General features: G+C 42.8%; 1 protein-coding gene across 1 annotated transcript in view; it reads left to right on the top strand.

Annotated features, from left to right (window-relative positions):
* The window catches only part of Map3k5 (mitogen-activated protein kinase kinase kinase 5), a 206,024-nt gene that overhangs the window by 123,745 nt on the left and 58,224 nt on the right, over positions 1 to 24,055 (top strand). Inside the window, exons 11-14 of the mRNA XM_005360963.3 lie at positions 4,365 to 4,472; positions 13,584 to 13,633; positions 16,354 to 16,449; positions 19,526 to 19,607. Of these exons, the coding sequence (XP_005361020.1) occupies positions 4,365 to 4,472; positions 13,584 to 13,633; positions 16,354 to 16,449; positions 19,526 to 19,607 (336 nt within the window). The remainder of the gene's footprint in view (positions 1 to 4,364; positions 4,473 to 13,583; positions 13,634 to 16,353; positions 16,450 to 19,525; positions 19,608 to 24,055) is intronic.

Below are 24,055 nucleotides of genomic sequence, written 5' to 3'. Positions count from 1 at the left end.
AGGCAGAAGGGCACATGTTATCTTGCAGACTCAGTTATGACAGTTTGTTTGGCAGCAATCCCATTTCCTCTCAAAATTTTCATGGCTGTCTGGTTTTGAAGAGACTAAAACAGTGTTTTGTGCTTGTTTCTTCCACTCCTACTCCAGAATTCATAACTTGAAAACTCAGAATTGCTCTCCCAGGCTTTGTTGTCACACTGAGATCAAAATTGTAGTTTTCTAATTCTCATTTTACCCAATGCCTTGCCAATGTGATGTAGACACTCTCAGTGATCCACATGCCTACACTCTACCACTGACCACACTCCTGCACTGTGCCACTGACCAGACCCCCCCCCAGTCTACCACTGATTCAGACCCCCCACTCTACACTGACCAGACCTCCCTCACTCTACGCTGACGAGACCTACACTCAACCACTGACCAACTGACCAGACCCCCCAACTACTACTGACCAGATCCACACTCTGCTTGGTTTTTTTAAATTTTGAGACAAGGTCTTACCAAGTTGGTCATGCTGATCTCAAACTTTACATCCCAGCCCAGCCCCCAGAACAAGTGTGCATCACTATTGCTAACTAAACTTTCCTACACTTCATTTTCTATAAAGCTTGAGTCTACCAAGAAGTTCCAAATTCAATAAAAACCGCTTTCCAGTCAATCACATGCCTATTTTCCTGTATTTGCATATATGAATAAGCGTTGTAGAAGCTGCCAAGACATTATTTGCAGAAATAAGAAAAACATATGGTAAATACATAAAATATATACAAGACATAGATCATAAAGCAGCAGAAAGGGGTGAGGGAGAGAGACATACATACATTTGTACATACACACGTTTGGTAGTAAGTTGTCCCTATATCTGGGTTCCCTCAGAGGGAAAGGCCCTTCCGGTGCTGTGGCAGTCACTGTAGTATCTCACTTATCCTCACAGTAAATAGCAGCTTCTGTGGCTCATGCTTAGGGGGCTTTGGTGGTCTTGATTAGGATGATCACATTATTTACGGAGTTCATTCAAAAACCCAATAGAGAACGCAGAAGAAAATATGTACTGGGATTGCTTCCATTTGTCTGATTTCCATAATTTCCTTCTTGTTATCCAAAGAAAACACAAGCAAACAAACAAACATGACCAGAGATACTGGAAAGTTTGTGAAATTATGTGGATGGTCCTATTCATTTATACTCAGTTTGATTAACTTCTTCCTTACCTCCTTCAGGAGAGGTGTGGGACGGGGGGTTTGCTTCTCACCTTGCATAAGCCTGAAGACCACCAACTTATCACCTAATGCCAGGAGCAAGAGGGGAGGAAGGGCCCCGTGCTCAGAGGCTTTGAGAGACTTAGATCTACACAGCCTGCTGACATCGCTATTCTGTAAGGCCTTGCCCTGATTTCCTGCTCCAGCAGTCAGCAATCATTGTAACGTTGACTAGTGTAAAAGACAGGGAATAGAAAGTCAGAGTGTACACCTCATGGAGGCTCTATCCAGAGCCACAACTCTGTTGAGTTGCCTCATTTTGGGGCGTGGATCCCTCTTCTCTTCTTTTCCCTCTCTTTCTCCTCCTCTCATCTCTTCCTTTTCCACTTCCCTTCCTTCTTCTTCCCTTTCCCCTGCATTCCTCTGCCTGTCTGTGGTTCTTTTATGTATGCTACAGATTCCTCCTATTTTGTCATATCAAGGGCAGATCAAAGGGCTTCACAAACTTTAGGCAGCGATAACCTTGTTTTTGTTCCCTGTCCCAAGTTGAGAACACATAGTTCAGAGTTCATCTATTAGAAACATTTGGAATGACAATAAAGGCATAGTTCAACCGGAGAGGGAGTTCATAAGAGCCTGTGCTTCTCTGAAATAATGTACCCATAGCATTGGGGAACAGGGGCTCTCATTTGTAGGTAAGGAAACTTGAGAAGATGTTTTGGGGATCCTATCTTTTGTTCTCTGTTACTTGTTTTTGTATTTGAAACACTGGGTTGTTCAGATGTAGCTGGAATTTTCTTGAGGCCGCCAACCAGCTCCCAAATAAACACACAGAGACTTATTATTCATTATGTGTGCTCAACCTTAGCTCAGGCTTATCCCACTAGCTCTTTTAACTTTATTTAACCAGTTACTATTCATCTATGTTTTGCCTCAAGGCTTATCTCTTTTTTTTTTCATTCTGTATGTCCCACTTTCCTGCTTCCTCTATGTCTGCCTGGTATCTCCCTCTATGTCCCCTGGCATGTCCAGCATGGCCTCTATGTCCTCTTATGTTCCCCTATGTTCCCTAGCATGTCTGGCATGTCCCCCAATGTCCCCTGACATCTCCCTGGTGTCTCATTTTCTTTCCTTTTTTACACACCTAAATTCCTCCTCCTACTTATTCTCTCTGTCCGGAAGTCCTGCCTATGCCTTCTCTCTTGCTGTTGGCTGTTCAGCTTTTTATTAGACTAATCAGGTGACTTGAGCAGGCAAGGTAAAACGGCAACCCATCTTTACATAATTAAACAAGTGCAACACATCTTTGCATAGTTAAACAAATATTTTACAATATAAACAAATGTAGCACATCTTTCTATAGTTAAACAAATGCAGCTCCTCTTTGCATAGTTAAACAAATATTCTGCAGCCTTCAGCTATGACAGCACCATTTCTGCAGTGTTGCTTGAAAATCAGTCTTCAGTCTTAATAAGTAGCACCGAGCTTGACTGACTAGAATTAGAGCCTTGGTTTACCCAGTAAGGGGCATAGTCCTGAGTCAGAATGCAAGCTCTCATTGTGAGGAGATTTGTGGAAAAGCCTCTTATTTCATAACAAAGGCCTTATCAAGAAATAAATTGGTGAGCTCTAAAAGTTTTTATATCAGGGTAAAGGAAAATTTGGGGGTTCACCTGCCCCCTTTCTATTTCTATGTATAAATTAAGTTACATACGTGCTGTGTTATGGTAACCTTAGAGGGGAAAGGATGTATTGTCCTTGGTATGTGGCAGTTTTCTGACCCATATTCTTGTCCCTCCTTGCTCAGGCTGCATTGTATGTTTTAGTGTATTGGGAGTTTGTTATTTCTTGATGACAGAGCCGTAGGAAGACTCTCCGGTTTTATCTGGTAAACTTGCTTGATTCATGATTGCTTCTGAATGTAATTTTAGTCAGCAGAGCACAAAGAAGCATGCCAGTTTCTCTGTAATGAAGTAATGGCTTTCCTTCCTTCCTTCTAAATATCCTAAACAAAAAGATTAGGTCTTAGGTCTGGAGATATAGTCCAGTTGATAAAATGCTTGCCTAGCATGCACAAGTCCCTGGGATCAGTCCCCAATGCCTCTAAAACCAGTAGTGAAGGTCTGTGATCACAGGTTCTGGGAGTTAGAGTCTAGATGATCATAGTCAAAGTCATAGCAAGTTCAGGGTCAGCCTGTGGTACACACAAGCCTGTCTCAATTTAAAAAAATGGTCTTTAAGGGTCTATACAAAAAATAACTATCATAACTTAAAAATTAGAGAGCATATGGTATATTGATGTTATTCCCTCTTGGTATGAAGTATTAGTAATAATTAAACGCTTTCGTGTAACTTTTCCATGTAGATTCTCAACTAGCTTATCATATGCCCTTCATAACATCTGTAAATAAAATAACAGCAAATTTTATTTCCCATTGAATATTCCAGTTTTATATGGAAGGCAATGCAAAGATAATTTTAATATTTCACAGAGCTATATCTGATTCTTTGGTTTATATATAAAACTCTTTCAACAAAATCCCAAATTATTTATAAATCCGTTTTCATGGGAAGAAGCACCATACTCCCAGCTCCTTAGGATAAAGTGTGACAGCAGAGATCTGGAATTTCTATTCTAGAAATAGACTCTTTTCAGTGTATAGAAGTGTTTTATCATGTTTCTTCCGTTCTTTGACACGTTTATTTTAATAGAAATAGCATATGCATTACAAGATGATTAATTTAAGCTTTGGGAGTGAGGTATGTATATTGCTTCATAGCTAAGCTGGCCTGAAACTCACGATGTAACCCAGACCGACTTTGAACTTTCAGTGGTCCTCTTCTTCATCTCCCAAGAGCCTTGGGTAGAAGCAAGAATTGCCATGCTTGCTGAAGCTTTCCAAAATGGACCAGTAAGTTCTCCAGGGATAACCAAACTATAGACTTTGAAATATGACTTCCAGTCTGTTAGCAATAAATGCTAATGTATTGCTGGACCTTAGGATAACTGTATATCATGGAAAAACTCAGAAAGCTCCTAGGGACTCTTTAGAAGTTAAGGTGATTTCCGTAGCTGATGCATCTGTAACCTCTTCTACGTGGTGTTGGATTTACTGTAGCAGTTGTCACTAACGCAGGCTTCTTTGCCTTTTTTCTTTCTAGGTATTAATATTAGAGCCAACCAAAATCTATCAGCCTTCCTACCTGTCTATCAATAACGAAGTCGAGGAGAAGACAATATCTATTTGGCACGTGCTGCCCGATGACAAGGTAAACTGCAATTAAGATAAGACTTTCTGCTTTTCCAGTCTCACTGCAGTAAATGGGCTAATTAGGAAGAAATAGTTTGACTGTGTTTGTCTTGGCATAAGAGGATGCTGCCGTATAAACATCACTACTTTTGGGTTATGAGTTTCATCAATTAGTCGGATATACTTGAAATAATTCAGCTTTTTAGTAGAGACGGTATAACCATTTCAAGTGTGCTAAAAATTGGGATATTTCTTTGTTTTAGAAATTCATGCAGTAAGCTCAGTTATGCCCCGAAGAAGTAACTTTTCAAAATTATGCCAAAGAAATAAGTTATAAAACTGAGGTCGCAAATGACGTGTCTCTTAATTCTAGAAAACGTGTAGGACAAAGGCCCTTTTAAGTTTAAAGTGGGCCCGTTATTGTTATCTTTGCATCTGACTGCTTGCTTATCTAAATAGCTGCAAAATTTCAGATTAGCGCTGACTCAATATGGTCTTTATAAGGTAAGATAGGATGGACTTCTACTTGGTTCCTGGAGGGTCTTAGACCCCCACCCCCAGCCCTTATACGCTCCTTGGCAGCATGTGATCAACCTTTGCATGTTGGTGGTTTGTTCAGATTTTGTTCTTTGTTCTGAGACCGAGTTTCTCTTTGTAAGGTAGTCTGGCCTCTGCATTTCAGTCCTCAGCCTCAAGCACTGAGATGATAGGCATGATTTTGTTTGTTCTCATGTGCATGCCACAACTCTTAAAACACAGAAATCATTGCCGGATGACCTGTCCAAACAAAAGGAAAAGGTGTAGATATTAGAGAAATCTTAGGAGAAAGTTTATTTCAGGGTTTTTCCTAATTGTTTTCTAAAATACCCTTAATTTTCTTTAAACATTATTCACTGGTTCCATGTGCAGATGTTGGCTGAGCACCTGCTATGTGCCAGGCACTTACCAGGCCGTGTATTAAGCAGTGGGAAAAGCACTTTATACAGGATGAGTGAACTCCGCCTCTCATGACACTTTCTCCCTTGGGAGGCAATAAACTGAGGAGTGAAACCTGCAGTGTACGCAGAGGCGATAAGGGCAAAATAAAGCATGAGCTGGGTACGAGTTTGCAATACTGCTTAAGTTAATAGACCTGAATTTGCTTAGACTTTTGTCACTGCTTGTGTGCAACATGGATTCCCTAAGTTACAGTGTCCTTATCTGTACAAGAGACAATAAAATAATAATAACAACAACAGCAGTATCCACCTCTAAAGACATGGCACTGTTGCATGTCTGTCATCCCAGGATTTGGGAGGTTTAAACAGAAAGATCATAAATTCAAGACCACTTTCAGAAGCACAGTGAATTCCAGGCCAACCTGAGCTAAAGGAAACCCCACCTTGCCCCCTTTGAGTTTGTTGTGAACAGTGTATGAAGTTGTGTGGGTAGGGTGCATCTCACAGAGCCCTTTACTATACTGAACGCCACAAATACTTTCAGGATGATAACAACAAACACTATTTAAATGGCTGCTTTTTGTAATCTTATTTTTAAGACCCCAGAATTTAACCTTGTTTCATTCTTTAAACAATATGAAGATATCGTTTGGGAGAGTGTAAGTATCCAATAGGTCACAAACTGAGCTACCTGTTGTATAAGCCTACAAGCTAGCCATAGGTTGTGATCTTTTGTTATGCTCAGAGTGAGTCCTGGGCACACACGCGCATGTTGTTATGAAAATCACTGTATGATTCTGATGTGTGGCTGTGGTTGCGAACAAGTCTAATAATGGGTGTGGGCATACTGAATGACTCAGTTGGGGAAAAATTATTACGTCCTTGACTTTATGGCTCAATTGGGCTCTTAGGGGTTGTAGTTTCCGAAGGCTATCTCCTGGAAACCTCAACATTTGAGTGACAAGAAGTGGCTTCAAATCTGGATTTCCACTCTATGTCTGATCTGGTTAGCAGAACCCACACGCATTAACCACCGCTGTAGGAAGCTCCGCAGGCCCATCCACAGAGCGTGTCGGTAATACAGGAAGAGTAACTCATGCTTTGGGGTAGTCACATCAGCTGGGCTGAGCCTTTCCCAAATTCCAGGTAGGACCAGGTCCTGTAACCTCGATCAAAACAGCAACAAGTCACCTGTCACGGAGCTGTCGTTTATAGAAGAAGGAGTGCCTTGTGTTCAAAATGGCAGCTACCCAGAAGTGAGAACATTGGAAGTTAGTGTATGTCTGAATGCAGTTGGTGGTGTGAAGCCTGGTAAGGTGTAGTGCTTTGGCAGACATACTAAATGCCGGATAGCATGGAATCACGGCACGAGTGTGCACAGAAATCCGTCTTCAGAAGTAGATCTGACAACTGCGTCTGAATGGCTTCTTTCAGAACTGCGGTCTTTCCAGATCCAACCTGTGGAACCCTGGCCCCGCTACTACTTTCCTAGGACAGCTATGGGCTGGCTGTGCTGGAGTTTTATACTTTGCCCACTAACAGGTTATGATAACTGTGGGATCATCACCCAACAAAACACACCTTACCCATGTTAGGGCCTGCCACTATGAGCAGTATTACTGTGAGGCCTGGTGTCTAGCCCTTAATGAAGATAGTCCCAAAAGATAGTATTGTCTTTTCCTATAGTATTAACTTATTCCTAAAGGAAAACTGCCTTGATAAGGAACTTTATGACAGCTAAGACATTCTCTGTGTTCATCACTTTGTAAGGGGAGAATGGCCGACATCCACGTCAGTAACATTTCTGGTCCATAAGTGAGTTTTCCCCTGGAGCGTCATGCTACCTGGGAGGAACGCACTGTGACCAGTGTGACACTCTTGCTTCCTGACTATAAGGACTTCGGTGGCTCATGGGACCATGCCGGGTTGTGAGGAGGACCTTTGGGACTTGTGGTCTCTGAAGTTCAGTGAGGAACAATGAGTAGGGCATGATGTCTTTGGGGGGATACAATTAGGACTGGGAGTCTGGGTTTTGGTTGTGGACTAAGGAATGATTCAGGTGGGGAGAACAGAGCAGATTCCAACAGAGACAAAGAACAAATGTGAGCATGGGATGCCCAGGGGTGGTGAGCGGCCTTTTTGACTCACCAGGGGGACGTGATACTGGCGGTGGCAAATACACTGGTAGGCAGGATGGTATAGAATCACAACTTGTTTCCTGAGTGAGAAAGGAGAATCTGGACATGTGCTGGTAGGAAATGGTGCATCACTGAAGCTACTTAAAATCTAAGAGCTGTCAAGAGCAAGAGCTGTCCCAGAGCGGCCAGGAACAAGGTCAGAGTGAAGCCCCGCAGGTGAGAAGGCCGCTGTTATCTATTGCTTGCGGGGTGACCTGGGCAGTCTGTATAACTCTTCCTGTAGCCTCCATACATGGAGAAAAGGCGATGATGGTACCTTAGGAAATGTTGTGGAGAGTGCATGAGATAGTTACCAGGAATTCTCCAGCAATGGGCTAAAGGCACAGAACGTGCGTTAATCGTGTTTTCGCTATAGCTGGAAGACTTAGCGCACCTTGACGTATAGTTAGGGAATCTTGGAACCTGAAGGGTCACAGGAAAGAAGGAAATAGAAATGAAGTAGCTAGATGTTGTACTAGGACAGTGGGGTTCCAGCTGCAGAGTGATGGGTCATTTGAAGAGAAAAAAAATCAGTGTATGGTTCAGCCACTCATTAGGAGAGACACCAAAAAGGAGTATTAGCAGGCTCAAAGTCGGCTGGGGGGGGGGTCACTCCAGTAGGGTGTTCAGAAGAAAAAGATGAGAGATAGAGGACTTTTATTGTAGACCCAGGCACTTGGAGCTGGTGACCTGCAGGCACCTACAGAGACGAAGCTGAGCGTGTGTTCTTGTTGCGTTGCATTAAAGTGCAGTGCCTGCTCGCAGCACTTTGACGTGGACGCAGACATGTTCTTGTACCGGGGCGAGAGGAAGACGGGCAGAGATTTTCAGAGGCTTGACCGGAAAGCGCAAGGTTACCCAGGGACACTTGGATCAGAATGTGGCTAAAGGAATTAGCGACAAACACGGTCCCGAGAATGAGCGCAGAGCCAATAGAATTTGGAAGACAGGAAAAGAGCAAACAGTGAGCCAGAGATTTCTGGAAACAGTGCTTTAGTTGTTTTTGTTTGCTCTTCCAGAGAGGTTCTCTGATCAGTGGACCAGTGGGCCTGATGGGGCGTTCTCAACCCTGTGACAATTTTAGGAGCAGCTTTTACATTGTGCTAAGAACTATGTATATTGTGACATTCACTGAGTATATGAGGGAGGGTTATTTATTAGTTAAGGCATGAATTATCTCTGTGCCTACTTCCACTGTCTTTTTTAAAAAAAAAAACACTACTATTTTATGAGCATTTTGCTTGCATGCATGCGTGCACATGCACCATGTGTGTTTTTGGTGCCCACAAAGGTCCCCTGGAACTGGACTTATGGACAGTTGTGAGACACCATGCAAGTGCTGGGTCCTCTGCCAGTGCTCTGAACTACTAGGCCATTTCTCCAGCCCTCCCACTGCCTTTTGGCGCTCGTGGACTGCGCTTGTGGCATCCCATCCATATAATCTTCATATTAAAATTGTCCTTGCCAAATGTCCCTTTGGTTTGTAAGTTGATTCTCTGTAAACTGCGTTCGCTGTTGACATCATTCTCTCTACCTTTTACCAGCGGAAGTGGTAGGATCTCAAGAAAGACAAACCTTTATTACCAGCCTTAAGTCTGTAACTAGTAGGTAAACAACCAATTTAATAGATTGTTTGGTAAGCAGGAAATGGATTATGACCTAGAATGCCATGATTTTCCTAGAATTGAGAATATTGCTTTTTATTTGTTATGTTTCTTTCTCTACCTGCTCAGCAGTTTCTAAAATGTGGGATGAGCTATTGTATTGTCTCCAGACTCTGCTTCATACTGCAATTTTCCAAAACCTTCAGACATTGTACACCAGTTTCCGGAACTCTTGGAGAGCTACATTCCATTCGTGGGGCACAATTCCTTAATCCGAGCTGTGTCCCTTTTCCCCATAGATGTCTGCTGTTTAGAGTCAGCACTTGAGAAAAATCTGCACAGGTACCGTGGAAGAAAAACCTAGATCCAGAGAAGCCACATGCAAGATACTTTGTGGGGCTGTTTGAAATTCCTCCCTTTTAGGGTTGAATTTTAAGCAACTGTTGGCCTGTGTTGTGCTTCTTCATCACAAGTGTGGCTGGCAGGGACCCTTCAGCACTTTGAAGGCTGCCTACCTTCTCAGATCCCAGCTCTGGCCAGTGGCTGGGTAGACAGAATATGTAAATTGTGTGAAGGAGCATCCTTACCCAGTTCCAGGTAGACACGCTCTCCCATTCATGCTGTGTTCATGCAGCCAAGTAAAATAGCTCAAACCCTCCGAAAATGGCAAGAAATTCCGAGATGGCTTTCTAAGGGAGATTTGTGTCTGCGTTCTGACCTGAGTTCTCTGTAAGCTGTTGGCTGTCCTTTCATGGTCTTAAAACCAGCTACAGGCATTGCCTCACATGGACAGCATCCTAGAAAGGAGAGCCCAGCCCTGCCGCTCAGAACAAAACTGCATCATGCCTAAACCAATCACCAATATAGAAAATGAACATTTTTGTGGCCAGTTTAGATTAAATTCAATGTCCCAGCAGAACCTGAACAACTCCAAAATCAAAAAATGAAACAAACCAACAACAACAATAAACCTTTGCTATTGCTGTTGTAGCTAGGGAGGAACCGCTGTTACCCCAGATAGCAATAAGGTCTGACAGAATATAATTATTAAATTATTACTGTCATCCTCATTGTTAGCCCCTTGTTCTTATTCTTGCTCTGGCTGGGACATGGGATCTAGAGTGGACCGGTTCCTACAAAGTGGAGCTGTGTGGTGGTTCAAATAGGTGACCATGGTGGGGTCTGCTTGGCCTCCAACTCTGCATCTTAGACCCTTGTAATTCACTTTGCAGCTCAGCAGTGCCTCCCTGTGGTCAGTCCCTCTCTCCACGCAGGCAGGGCCTCTTGCAGTGCAGTGGCTGCATCTTAGGCCCTAAGGTGTCCTGGCAGGGTGGATCAGCCCAGTCTATCCAGGAAACCCTTCCTTGGTTTCTCCCAGAGCAGGGCTGTTGAAAAGCTTGATTTGCCAGTATCACCTTCCTGTGTTAATGTTTGCTGTGTTCAGTGGCTGCTTTGCACACTCCCCAAGCCTGCTCTGCTCTCATCCCCGCTTGCAGTCCTGACCACAGTCTTGGGGACAGCTCAGTAGCAGGCTTTAGAGGTAAGGATGCATTGTGTGTGAGCAGTAAGCAGATCAGAAGTGAAGCCTCTAGGCTACATAGTCATTTAGACACTGACCTTGGTTATAAGCATTTTCATGTGTATACGGGTCTACATATGTGTGCAGGCAGGTACACATGCATGTATATGTGTAAGTGAAGGATCCTCCTTGGTTATTTTATTTGTGGCCTTTTTGATGTACACGTATGTACACATCTTTATGTATATAGCAGTGCACATATGTATGTGGGCACGCATGCATGTCTATGTATGTGTGTGAAGGGGGGAGGACAATCTCAGGTGGCATCCCCCTGAGTGCTGTCCACCTCCTTTTAGACTGAGTCTCTGAATGGCCTGGCACTCACCAGTTAGGTCAGAACAATGGTAGGATGGTAGGGTTCAGGGATCCTCCTGTCTCTGCCTCCTCAGTAATGGGATTACATGGGATCTGCCACTCCCTGGCATGTTTACATGGGTTCTAAGGGTCAAGCTTGGGTCTTTGTGTTTTCAGGGTCAGTGCTGTGGTGACTAGGTCACACCTTTGGTCTTCTAGGCCTTTCTACACTGTCTCCCTTCCCTGTATCTTATGACAGTAGAACCTGTTGTGTGCTAACTCGGCTCAGAGCCCAGTAAGGTGCTCTGACATTGGTTTTAGAGTACTTTGCATCAGATTTGAGAGGATCTGTCTGCAGTCCTGATTGCATGGCCCTAGCAAAGACTTATGCGCTACGGATAGAAAATGTAGCTTTTTGAGTTGCTTTTGCCAAGAGAAGAGTTCTGGGGCCACCTCAGAGGTGTAAAGTTGAACTTCCATTTCACCAGCCCATCCAAGACTGCAACCTCATAGCAGCGGTAGGAGCTGGCTTTCCTGGTGGTTTTACTTTAGCATGCTATTAATTTTATGTCATGGCTAAACATTTTTTTTATTTCTATTTTGCTATATGGTATAGTTAAGAAGATTATTGGGGTAGTTTTATCCTTATTGGAGGATGAGGCCAGGCGGGGAAACCATCTAAGAATACCAGGTGGCCTTTGTCATAAATATTAACAAGACTGATGACTTTCGTCACTGTTGACGGTTGCAAGATGGGAAGCCATTGGTTTGGTGGAAGAGTTTGAGGCATTTTTCATTGCCTAGCCTAAGTCCAGAGTCATCCATTAGGTCTTTTCATTACAACCAGAGTTCTGGGAAAGGTAACTCTAGCTCCTGCAGAAGGAGCAATCACCCGGGTGCTTGGTAAAGGAAGTCAGTTCAATTCAGCATCTGATTGATAGTTTAAAAGAGAAAATTAATCCTGTCGAGTCATTTTTATAGGACTGTTTAGCAAAGTTTAAAAAAAAAATGCTTGGATGTTCTGAATAATTAGCCAAACTGTGAGTATCTGGCAGCCATCTTTAATCAGGGAATCCAGGGTAAAGGTCATGGCCATCTGAACTAACATCCAGGCCCTGTACCGGTCCGGTTAGGTAGGCTTAGGCATAAGACTCTCCCATCCATTGCATCCCAATATGGCAGCTTGGGAGACGTCGAGATTTCCAAACATTTGGATAGAGAAAATAATCTGAGGATAATAATCTGATGGTTATTATGATATGCTTAATCATAATTGAGAGATAAATTTTCAATTTTTTTAAATATGGACTCGGTGAATCACCCATATCTGTCTATTACATAATAACCCAACTTTTATGTTCAAACACTATTAGCATATTAAGCTTTTCATAAATTAGGTAATAATCCCTTAGAGTTGTAATAGGCACCCTGTACATGCATATACAGTTTCACACACCACACACACAGTTTCTGGAGAAAAAAAACACACTAGTTGCCAGTTTAATTGAAAAGTTTTACCTTTCCCAAGCTGGCTATGGTGCTAGGTGTCTGGAATCCCAGCAATCAAGAAGCTTGATGTGCCAGCCTTTGATGGCTCTTCATGGGAGGCCTACCCCTGTCTGAGAAGTGGGGATAAGGTGGAGGGGGGGAGGAAGTGAGTGGTGGCAAGGGAGGGGGAACTATATTTGGGATGTAAAATGGAGAAAAAAAAACTTTTAAATAAAAAAGAGGCAAGAAGATGGCAAGTTCATGGCCAGGCTGAACTACAGAATCTGCCCCCTCTCTCAGATTCAAAAGGAAAAAGATAATTTAAAGAGAATTATTTTTAAAAACCTTACAAAGACTTTATTCAAATTAATTGGATTTTTTTTCTCAGAAAAATGAACATGGTCTGTGGAGATAGCTCAGGCAGTATAGTGTTCTTCACAGGTGAGAGCTGAGCTCCACTCCCAGAACCAACATAAGAAAACGAGGTGAGGTGGTGTACTGTGCTCCCAGACCTGGGTAGCTGGAAACGAGTAGGTCTCCAGTGACAAGCTCCAGGCCAGTGGAGAATGAATGGTATCAGAGGAGCCTCACGTGAGGCTGTCCTCCGGCCTCCACATGTGCGCTTCCAGATGTGCCCTCAAATGCACGAATACATACATGCATGGAAAATCGTTGGCAAGTATACAAAAGGAAAATAATTGCTGACTACAGCAATCTAATTGTTGTGATCACTTAGTTATTTTTGTTTGTTTTGGATTGGGTTTTACTTAAACTTAAAGCATAATAGTTACAACTAAAATTAAGGTTTACGTTTAATGACAAGAACGTTCAGGTTTTTTTTTTGAAAGCTGTAGTCTTGAAGTAAAGGAATTCAGTAAACATGACCCTTGTGATCTCAGAATGAAACGCAAACTCCCTAAGATAGCTTGCTCATGAGGAAAAATGGATATGCTGTTAAAACTAATAAAACTCAATTATTTTTATGATGTTGCTTTTCATGCGGACAACTTAATATTTTTTTGTCATTGCTCTTCTTCTCCTGTGTTCCAGAAAGGCATACATGAGTGGAACTTCAGTGCATCCTCTATCAGGGGAGTAAGGTACGTTTCCCCGGGACATTCCGTGTGCTTAGAAGACATTCCTCTGAGATATTCACAGCCCAGATAGAACTCGAAATCATAATTTAAACTGAGAAAAAATTTCAGGGATCCTTCTTTGTTGTCAAGAGTCAGCCACCAGCTTCTCTGCCCCTGTTATAAAGAGCACCTCGTCATCGTGGGTCCTCCAACTGATATCATGCTCATTACTCCGGGCTAAATGTGAATTGATGTGGCAAAAAGGGAATCATGTGGAGGTCCTCTTCTGCTGGCTGACCTTTTGGTTAAGGCTGGAAGATGTCTTTCTGTCCTTTAGGTTACCAAGAGGTCTGCAGGACATCTCCCAGATTATACCCTGGATCTCATATTCATGTTGATGTATGATAGGAAATTCATGAAAATTTCCCCCAAGGTCACTGCTGATGCAATTGGGTTGTGAGGTTACAGTGACAAATTCGAGTCCAGTCCTCAAACCTTGTCATAATGCCAGTGGCTCGGGGAAAAAAAAATAAAATAAAATAATAAAAAAAAAAAGCTTTCTCCTGGGAATTAGAGATAAGGTCAGTGGTCAGAATTGGGGGTCAGTGGCTGAGTGTCCGGAACTTTGTCCTATTAGAAGTCTACGCCACACAACTCATTCAGCCTGCAAACCAAATTGTATTTACTACTGTTTACCCCCACATAATGGGAATGGGAGACAACAGACTTCTGCGGGCCAGTTGTGCAATATCCTGTTGCTTTTGCAATAGCTGTAATTGGCTTTGTTAGAGCCTGAACTGGCAGCACAGTGAGTCACCGATAATTTTAGTGTGCCCGGTAGAACAACTACCTGTTACCTCAGGAGTGATCTGAATAGAAACAAGCGCGATTACGAGTCTGACTCACGACTTTCCAATCAATACCTTCTCAAATAAAGCTGTCTGCTCTTAATATTTAATCCTTAAACCACTCATTAGCGAGGTACTCTTTCTTTATTGCTGCCTTCTCCGGCAATCCATTTAGTACAGCAACAGTGTATTACACCTCATCAGCTCTGTTTTACGGTGATTTAGCTCGTATTAATTAGGCCTGGCAGGGCCTTGCCAACACTTCTTGTGACTCATGTTGTGGATAGAGAATGCCTCCCTCTGGTGATGGCTGGTTTACATGTTGGGAAACTTGAGTTCTGGTCTGTGACTTCAAAGACAGCCAGCTTTTCCTGGCTTCCTCCTCTATAAAGAAAGGAAGACAAGCCAAGGGGCCATCCAACTAGGTCAGCAGTTTGCCTTGCGTCACCTCCGAGTGTGGCCAGCTCAAGCCAATGGCATGTGTTGAGCACCAGCTGTGTGCCATATTGAGTCCTGTTCTGCTAAAGACGGAGCAGTGACAAAGACCTCTTGAATAATTCACAGTAAAGTGGGAAGGGGTAGCAAGCACCTAACAATCAACGGCCACGTGATGTGAGATGAGTAGGCTAGGAATACATCCAGAGAGGAGCGTCATGAGGAGTCCTTCTGTCTGGAGTAGAAATAGTAAAAGCTAGAGGGGAAAGGATCTCATCTGGGCCTTAGATAATGACTAGAATCAGTGTTATAAGATTAAAAATATAAAGTCTGGGCATGCTGGGACATGCCTACAATCCTGTACTCATTGGGCTAGGTCAAGAGGATCGTAAGTTCAGGGTCAGTCTGGGCTTTGTAGTGAGCTTGAAGCCATCCTAAGGCACACAGGAAGACCATGCTCAAAAACCCAAATGAAGCTGTGCATTCTAAAAGGAAGAAGTAGCAGGGGCAGCGGTGATAATATGGCCTGAGAGGTTATGTTTATGGACCAAGTTGGGACCATGGCTTGTTTTATCAATAAAATGTCTTAGACAGCAGGCACAGTCTCAACAGTCACAGGCTTCCATGCTCCAGTAGCCGAACTGAGTGGTTTGGCCTGTAAAACTTGAAATAATTTCCCTATCTGACCCATTACAGAAAACATCGGTCAACTCCTGACACAAACTTGCATGTCCTAACTCACCAACTCAGAACCGTTCACATGTTCTAAAGCAGTGATTCTCAACCTTCCTAATGCGACAACCCTTTAATAGAGTTCTTCATGGTGTGGTGACTTCAACCATCAAACGACTTCATTGCTAATTTCTGTAATTTTGCGACTGTTATGAATTGTAATGTTAAGATCCAATGTTTTCCAATGGTCTTAGGCAACCCGTGTAAAAGGGTCAGTTGACCCCCACAGGGGTCACGATCCCCAGGTTGAGAATTGCTGTTCTAAAGGAAAGTGCTTGCTAGGGCCACACCAAGGGCTGGGCCACATTGCTCTGCCCCTTCAGCTCTCCAGCTAGTGCAGCGACTCTGCCACCTGTACGAACTGCCTCCCTAGCTCTGAAAACACTTCCCAGAGGCCTGGAATCACCGGGGCTAGCCAGCCAGCTGGGATGTGTGCTTTCCTCTCAGCAGACAGGACTCGTGTCCATGCCAAACCCAACGTGTGGCACATGTGAACTTCAGCACCCCAGAGCAGCCCTGTTCTGCACATTTGTGTAGGAATAATACTTAATTTTAGTATTATGGTCTGGGGACTATCAGTCTTGAAAGTGATACTTATAACTTCTTGTCATAAATGGCAGTGACGTCAAAGCAGGTTTGGGTATAAGAAATATCGATCTTTTCTTCTGCATTAGAGATGCGCAGAAGGGCTGGTCCCTGTCTGAACAGAGTGGGGTTTGTTTGTTTCAGTATCTCCAAGTTTGAAGAGCGCTGCTGCTTTCTTTACGTGCTTCACAATTCGGATGACTTCCAGATCTACTTCTGCACAGAGCTGCACTGTAAAAAGTACGTATCTGTCCTTCGCTTGGAGGGGCTGGTTTCACATGGTCACCGTTTTCAGGAAAAGTTTCACATGTGGCTTCTGTGGAAAACCAATGGTGGAGCGGTTGTGCAGGCACCTATTATTATTATTATTACTATTACTATTATTGGTTTGGTTTTCTAGACAGAGATTCTCTGTGTAACAGTCCTAACTGTCCTGGAACTAGCTCTTGTAGATCAGGCTGGACTTGAGCTCAGAGGTCCGCCTGACTCCGCTTCCCAAGTGCTGGGACTAAAGGCGTGAGCCACGACCGCCCAGCTAAGACATTTTTAATATTGCTTTAGACTCATGTGGTATTGGCTCTAGGATTTCTGTTTAACATCAGGCCCTTGCTTAGTCAGTGTATCTTACACAAATAAAACATTAGCCGAGGTAAATTGTTTAATGGAATACCTCATTTTTAAAAAGTTTACTTACTATAGATTAGTGCCAAATTTTCCATAAACAGATTATTCAGCATAAACTTACGCCTGTCTGCAATGGACACTCTTCACCCTACCTACTAGAAGAACTACCTGGTAAGCATTAATTCAGCACCTGAGCCCCACTGCAGACCAGTTATACTGGATTCTCTCTGGTGGGCGCATAGCCCAGGATCTGGCCTATACCAGTAAAAAAAAAAAATAGCCTAAAAACCTATGACCATATTCTCCCTGGGTATATTTCTCTTAGTTAAGTATTTCATATTCCCTTAGAACACAGTGGTGAGCAATAAAGTAGAAGAGAAGCAAATAGCCACTTAGAAGCCAAAACGTAGGCAGAAAACCGGCTGAACTTTGATTTTATTGAGGGTTGTCCTTTTTTTCAAATAATTGCCATAATAAATGTCTGATAGGCTAATTCAGTAGACAGTAGTATTTGTTCTTGATGCTCATCCCTAGCCTGGTATCGATTTTGATCTTTCGTGAAATCCAATTAGATAAGTATGATTACCATCTTCCATAAAAGAAGGAAAAGAAATACATTTTTAAAACTACCTTAATATCATATAACCAGTAAGGATAAAACTGGGGACTTGACCCAGGCCCATGCGAACTCGAATCCATGCTCCTGACGTATATGGCAGACTGCTGCCCCACGGTGCTATATTCTCTTACGATGGTCATAGTGAAAAGTTTCCCATTAATGGCTGGTGTGTGTCTTCATCTCAGGTCTTAATCTTTAGCTGTAAAGCCATTTTAAAAGGTTCTTTTTTGCTTTCTTTCCCCTCTTAACTGACCTTACTTTTGTTTCTAACTCACCCGGATATTTAATCTTACTTGGGATTTACTCTTATTCCACCCAATCATGGGATTTTGTTTTGCTTTGTTTCCATGCCAACGACCTCCAAGAAATGTGCTGTGGGAATGGAGAGTAAGAATTGGCGCGTGGGGGGAGGGGCACACAGTCAAAATACACTATATGAAAATAGTGTTTTTATTAGGCACAAGGGAACTCTGTAAGTAGGCTACAGACTCCAAAGAGCCTCATTCATTGGTTCCCATTGGACAGAGCAGCCCTTGGCCCTAGGTGTTCAATGAGTGTTTGTTGAATGAGTGGAAAGATAAACCGAGGTACAGAAATAATTTCTGAGTTGTGTAGGTAATCTCATCACCTGATAGCCTGCTTTCTGTGCTTAGCCTTGCAAATAGCATGCCCTGCCTGTGAAGCCAGCAGCCCACGTATCCAGTGCATCCCTTAGTTCATGTGTCAACCACTGGTCTAAACTTTACTACTTTACTTAGAGGGTAAGGGACAAATTTATTCCTCACTTACATTACTGGGCTCTGAAACTGACTTTAGAAATAAAATCTAACAAGCATTTTAAAATGTCATCAAAAGAGAGGTGGCTCACCGGGCAGTGGTGGCACATGCCTTTAATCCCAGAACTCAGGAGGTAGAAGTAGGCGGGTCTCTGAGTCTGAGGCCAACCTGGGCTATAGAGCAAGTTCCAGGACAGCCAGGGCTACACAGAGAAACCCTGTCTTGATAAAACAACAACAAAAACAACAAAAGTAAAACCAGAGAGGTGACTATGTCTCCAAAGCACATATAAGCAGTCTGCCAAGGTCACATCAGTGTTTCAGACTGTCTTTATAGGATCTGCACATATAATGATGAAAGTGCTCAGGCAGGAGATTTAGTAACTGAGATTCACAGGTACTAGACATTCTGGAATAGCCAGAATAAGGCTATTTTGTTTATTTAATAACAATAGCAGGAACAAAATAGTATTATCGTTTATGAGTGCAGTATTCTGCGTGTGCACTTTTATAAGGATTTCTCTAAGTATCTTTCTAGCCTGTGGAACAGGTACACCCCTGCTTTGCAATTAAGTACCCAGAGAAGTGGAAAACTTTGCCCAAGTCACATAGAACCCAGTGATCTTGATTTGATAGCCAAGTCTACATTCTCAACATTTTTATGACTTTGTCTAACCCTTGTGTCCTAGGTTCAAGTTACATTTACTAGTATTTGCAGTCAGAAATCTCTAGAACAATCCTCCCAATCTGATATTTCTTTTTTGTGCTCCCACCCTACACCCCACAGCTCCCCAAAACACATAGATAATCCTGGTGGTTTATTTGCCCAAAGACTCTTGGTTCTTAAATTTTGCTCTGAAGTCGATTTGGGATCTAATTACTTAACTAACAATGGTTGGGCTGAGAGTCTTTCTGCTTGAGAGAGCTGAGCCTATGATATTCATTCACCAGAGACTATCTCTGGCAAGCCCCATGGGGCAACCCCACTTCCGGTTGCTCCTTAGCAGGGTGACCAACCAAGAGGCTGATCTCTGCTGGGCTGCCAGGTAGATACAGGTATTGTATTCACTAAGATTCATGGGCCATTCAGAACTTTTTTATGAACAGGGCTTGTGTTCCACGACTGCCCCATTCCACTGACTGATGTAAAAGTTCTGAGCATGCTGGTGGCAGGTGGGGCTGAGGCAGGATGTTTGATGTGTTTAGTGTCCTAAATGAATTCTCCACCTGAGCGATTGTTGGCTTGTGATGGGTTTACTGAGCGAAGGTGCATTGTGAATGCCAACTCTCGTTGTAGGTTCTTTGAAATGGTGAATACCATCACGGAAGAGAAGGGCAGAGGCACAGAGGACGGGGACTGTGAAGGGGATTCCTTGGAGGTAAGGGCTGGAATAAACTGCGCTTTAGAAATGAGCCTTTGAAAACTGACTCTAAGGGGGACGGGCAGGGATGAGGTTCTTTGCCGAAGAATGAGGTGAATCATGGAGGCACTCCATCAGAGTCTAAATTTTCTCTTAGTAAGAGGGCCTGGAGAGATGGCTTGCGGTTCAGAGGCACTCTGCTCTTTCAGAGGACTGTGTTCAGTTTCCAGCACCCATGTCAAGAAGCTCACAACTGCCTGTAGCTCCAGCTTCTTGAAATTTATGTGTTAACATAAAGTAAAATTGAAAAAGAAAAACAAAACTATAAACTAAAACACATGTATATGTGCATTGTAGGTCATTTTGGTAATTTCATCCCATTCACTGAACTAAAAAAAAATATTAGTTGTTGCTTAGTAGAGTGACAGTTGAAAGAAAAATTTAATATACTAGCCAACCATTAATGCTGTCTGTGGTTAGATTCTGTGATTATCTAATGATTATGTAAATTTTATATCAATAAATAAGCCCTAGGCCTCTTAAAGCTATAGGAAGATGATAGTTCTAATTTGAAAAAACAAATTTCTCCATGTGTTATCTTGCTGGTCATAGAAGAAGTAGATAATGATACTTATTTGCATGTCTTTTCATTCTGTACTTTTAGATTTGGGGATCAAAAGATTGTACTGGACTAGGTCTCTCAACTCCAGTTGGGGACTGGGAACTAATTTCGCTATAATGGACCACATAGCACAGATTTAATTGCCTTAGATTTGTGATTCATTGGTCTACTCTTAGTCTCTTGTCATGTAAAAGGGAAGTACGTCATGTTGCAAAGAACTCTATTCAGTGTTAGCATATGGGGTTGGTGTTATGAAAGGCCCTTCTTGACTGGGCATGTCTATCCACAGCACCGTGACCAATTAACTAAGGAGGGGATTACTAATATTTCTTCCTAGGAACAGCCAGAGGGTTCCGCTAAATCAGCCAACCTCTCAAAAACCAGCATGCAGTGTAATAATGCTCTAGGTCATGCCAGCTCTCCCAGCGCACCCTTCTCCACTGAGCATGGGCAGACCAAGCTTGTGTGCTAGAAAACACCTGCCCCCTGAGTCTCATCAGAATAATTTAAGTCCTCTGACAGAGAATGGTTTCTGTGGTATTCTCAATGGGCTGCACGGCCTTGCCCAAGAATTCAAGCATCTTTTCTTTTAAGAGTTTGGACTCCGTTTGCCATTTTGCCTCATCTTATCATAGTTGCTCAATTAGCATAGCATTCTTGAATGGTTAAAGTGATCTTCTGGACTGAAGGATGACGAGGTCTGCCTGGGTTCTTCCTTTCAGTGCCTTTCCATAGCCATGGCTGAGCATCATTCAGCCTTAACTTACATGTTTCTATAGTTTATAACTTTCCAATATATATTTGATGATGTTTCTTAAATATTTTCGACATTTCCTGTTTAAATTGTTTTTTCGATTGCTAGTTTATTAAAATGAATTCCTTCACTTCCTGACCACAGACTTCTTCAAACTTCAGCCCATGTATGAAAAACTAAAAATAATTCCTTTTTTTTCTCAACCTCTATACTGTATAAGAACTGTCGTAGAGATCATCTTTAAACAATGGTTGGAATTTGTACGCACAGCAACTATTTTGTATTTGCTTCAACTGGAATTCGATTATTCATGAAGCCTTTTTGAGAGCCTTATCTCAACGAATAGAAACTCTTGGGAGAGGTGGTTGACTAAGAGACTGGGAAATATGACTTAATTACCAGGAGATTGGGAAAGATGGCTGACCAGGAGATACTTCTTAATGTCTTTATCTTCACTTTGGACATTGTCAGTATTCCACAGATAATGTTAATGTGGTTCCATAAGCTCCGAGTTCATGGCCAACCCCAGATTTCCTGACATTTAAAAAACTTCTTAGAAATCAGAATTAGAATCTTTCTCATTTCAATACCAAATGATGGGATGGGTACAAGCTGCTTCTGGTTGTGACCAGATCTCTCCTGTTCAGTGTTGAATCTACTCCTATGAGATCTCTGAACTGGAGACAAGAGCCATGCGTTCTGGTTCTGATTTTGCCAGTTATCAGCTTTGTTTTATGCCCTTGCTTGTCTAAGATAATTTTCATCCCTTAGAGTTGAACAAGAAGGTCTTGACTGTCTTTTCTCAGCTTTAAGTTTTGAAATAATTTTCCAGATTCATACTCTGGTGGTTTGAAGAAATGGTCCCCAAAGGGAGTGGGGGTGTGGCCTTGTTGGAGAAGGTGTGTCACTGTGGGGTGGCTTTGAGGTCTCTTTTCTCAAGCTTCCCTCAGTGTGACAATGGACTTCCTGTTACCTCTGAGTCAAGATGTCAGACTCTCAAAGCCAGCACCATGTCCGCCTGCACACTGCCATGCTCCCCATTCTGATAAGAATGAACTGAACCTCTGAAACTGCAAGAAAGCCACCTCAATTAAATGTTTTTATTTAAAGGAGTTCCCGTGGTCATGGTGTCTCTTCACAGCAATAAAAATCTCTAAGACACTACAAACTGTCCAAGGTTGTTTCAAAGATAGCATGATATCGTGTCTCAGAGGACCTTCCTGTCCTTATACAGCAGTATTTCCTTTTGATTCAGGGCCATGCATTTTGACTCAAGGCTGTGTTTTTTTCTGGAAGGGTTATGAGCTCATCTTCCTAGTAATTTAATGTGTTGGTTTACAGTGAAGTCTTCAAAACCATTGAGTATAGCTAGCCATTAAGGTTTGAATGCTTACTACCTACGATCCCTGTATTCTATTGCTTGCTTTCTAATACATCCCTGTAGAGTGAGGGTGGTTGCTCCATAATCTCGTCCAGATACCTGAGAGCTGTTCAACCCCAGCTACGTACCTTCCCTGCCTTTCCTCTTGTCACCCTCAGAGACCTCCAGTTCAGACTTAATCTTGGGACTCTCCAAGTTTTTTTTCCTCTCACCACTTTTTGCTGCTCTTTGTAGAAGGACTGCAAAAATCGTTGTGTTTCTTGTGGTCGTGCTCAAATATCTGACAAGAAGCAACTCAAGAGAAGGAGTCCTAGGGGATGAAGTCTATCATGGTGTGCAGTATTTTTTTTCTGGTGGGGGCGCATGTAGTTCTAGGGGATGCAGCCCATCATGGCGAGGAAGACATGGCGGTGGAAGCAAGTAGACAGGAACTTCAGGTCTGCTGTACTGACCTGCTTCCAACAGCAAAGTTACTGAAGGTTCCACAATCTTGCAAGAACAACCCTATGAGCCAGGGACCAAGTATTTAAACATATGAGCCCATGGGGATAATTTCATGTTCAAACACAACAGGGAGGTCTCTGGATCATGCAGTGTCCCTAACTCTCTCTATGTATTTTCTCAGTCCACCCTGTGGTCTAACCATTCCATGCCCTTCCCTGTCCCATGCTTCCCAGCAGTTGACAAGTGTTGCAGCTGTCACGCCTGGTCGCCATATCTTTCTGACATGTTTCTTTTGAAATCGTTTTTAACCTCTCCCATTTCTCGCTTGGCTGTTTCCATTGAGTTTTTACCTGGTTTTCTGCCCTAACTTTGCCCACTATATTATTTACCATGCAGCAGTACACCCTGAACTATCAAGAGCTAACACAGGCCCCTCTCTGTCACACACACGTGCCTTTGTACCTCTCTTTGATGCATCAGCAGGCACAGGACTGAGGCGTCAGACCAGCATGCTTTGTGAACTTCTCTCAGCATTGTTCCCACTGAACACAGGGAGAAAGCTGGCCCCTTGTGGGTGGAGCGGGGACAAACTCCATGAAAGAACATTTTCCTTTGACTTGGACACCTGCATGGTGATGGAAGATTTTACCATTCCTCTTTCTGTTGACTTGTAAACAGAGACTCTACATCGATTTGAAATGATCATGAGACAAACTGGTTTTTTTCCTTTAAGATCCCGTTTCTGTTTTTGTGCCAATCTGAAACGTGAATGTACAGTTAGGTATCTGATTAAAAAGTCTGTCCTTTAAATTATTGTTGAGATGTGGTGTAAGAGCAACATCAGCTCGATAATTATTCATTCTGTCGATCTTTTTCCTCTACCAATTTAAGTTCTGTACCTAGGGGCCTGCGCATCAGCTGACAGAAGGCAAGGAAAGAGGAGGAGGCACAAAGCTTTGGTGATAACCGATAAAAAAAAAAAATGTAAGATGCCCAGAAGTGACTTTCTAGACAGCTAGAGTTCAGTGTGGATATACATCTTAATACTGTCTCCTTAATAAATGTGAAAAGGCATTAATACAGAATACAAAATATATTAATACCCTTTCTCTTTAGGTCCCTTGTCAGTGCAAGGACTGGGGGATCGCTGATCTGTTGTTTGTTCTTGCCACTCAGATCTTCCCTGCCAGCTCTCTTGCCATCTTAGTTTAGATTGTTCTGGACAGTCAACAACAAAGAAAGCACGATTCAACATGTATTCCCAC

Source organism: Microtus ochrogaster, linkage group LG4, assembly GCF_000317375.1.
Source record: "Microtus ochrogaster isolate Prairie Vole_2 linkage group LG4, MicOch1.0, whole genome shotgun sequence".
Lineage (NCBI taxonomy): Eukaryota > Metazoa > Chordata > Mammalia > Rodentia > Cricetidae > Microtus > Microtus ochrogaster.
The sequence above is the reverse complement of the archived record's forward strand: the minus strand, read 5'-3'. Positions and strand labels throughout refer to the sequence as shown.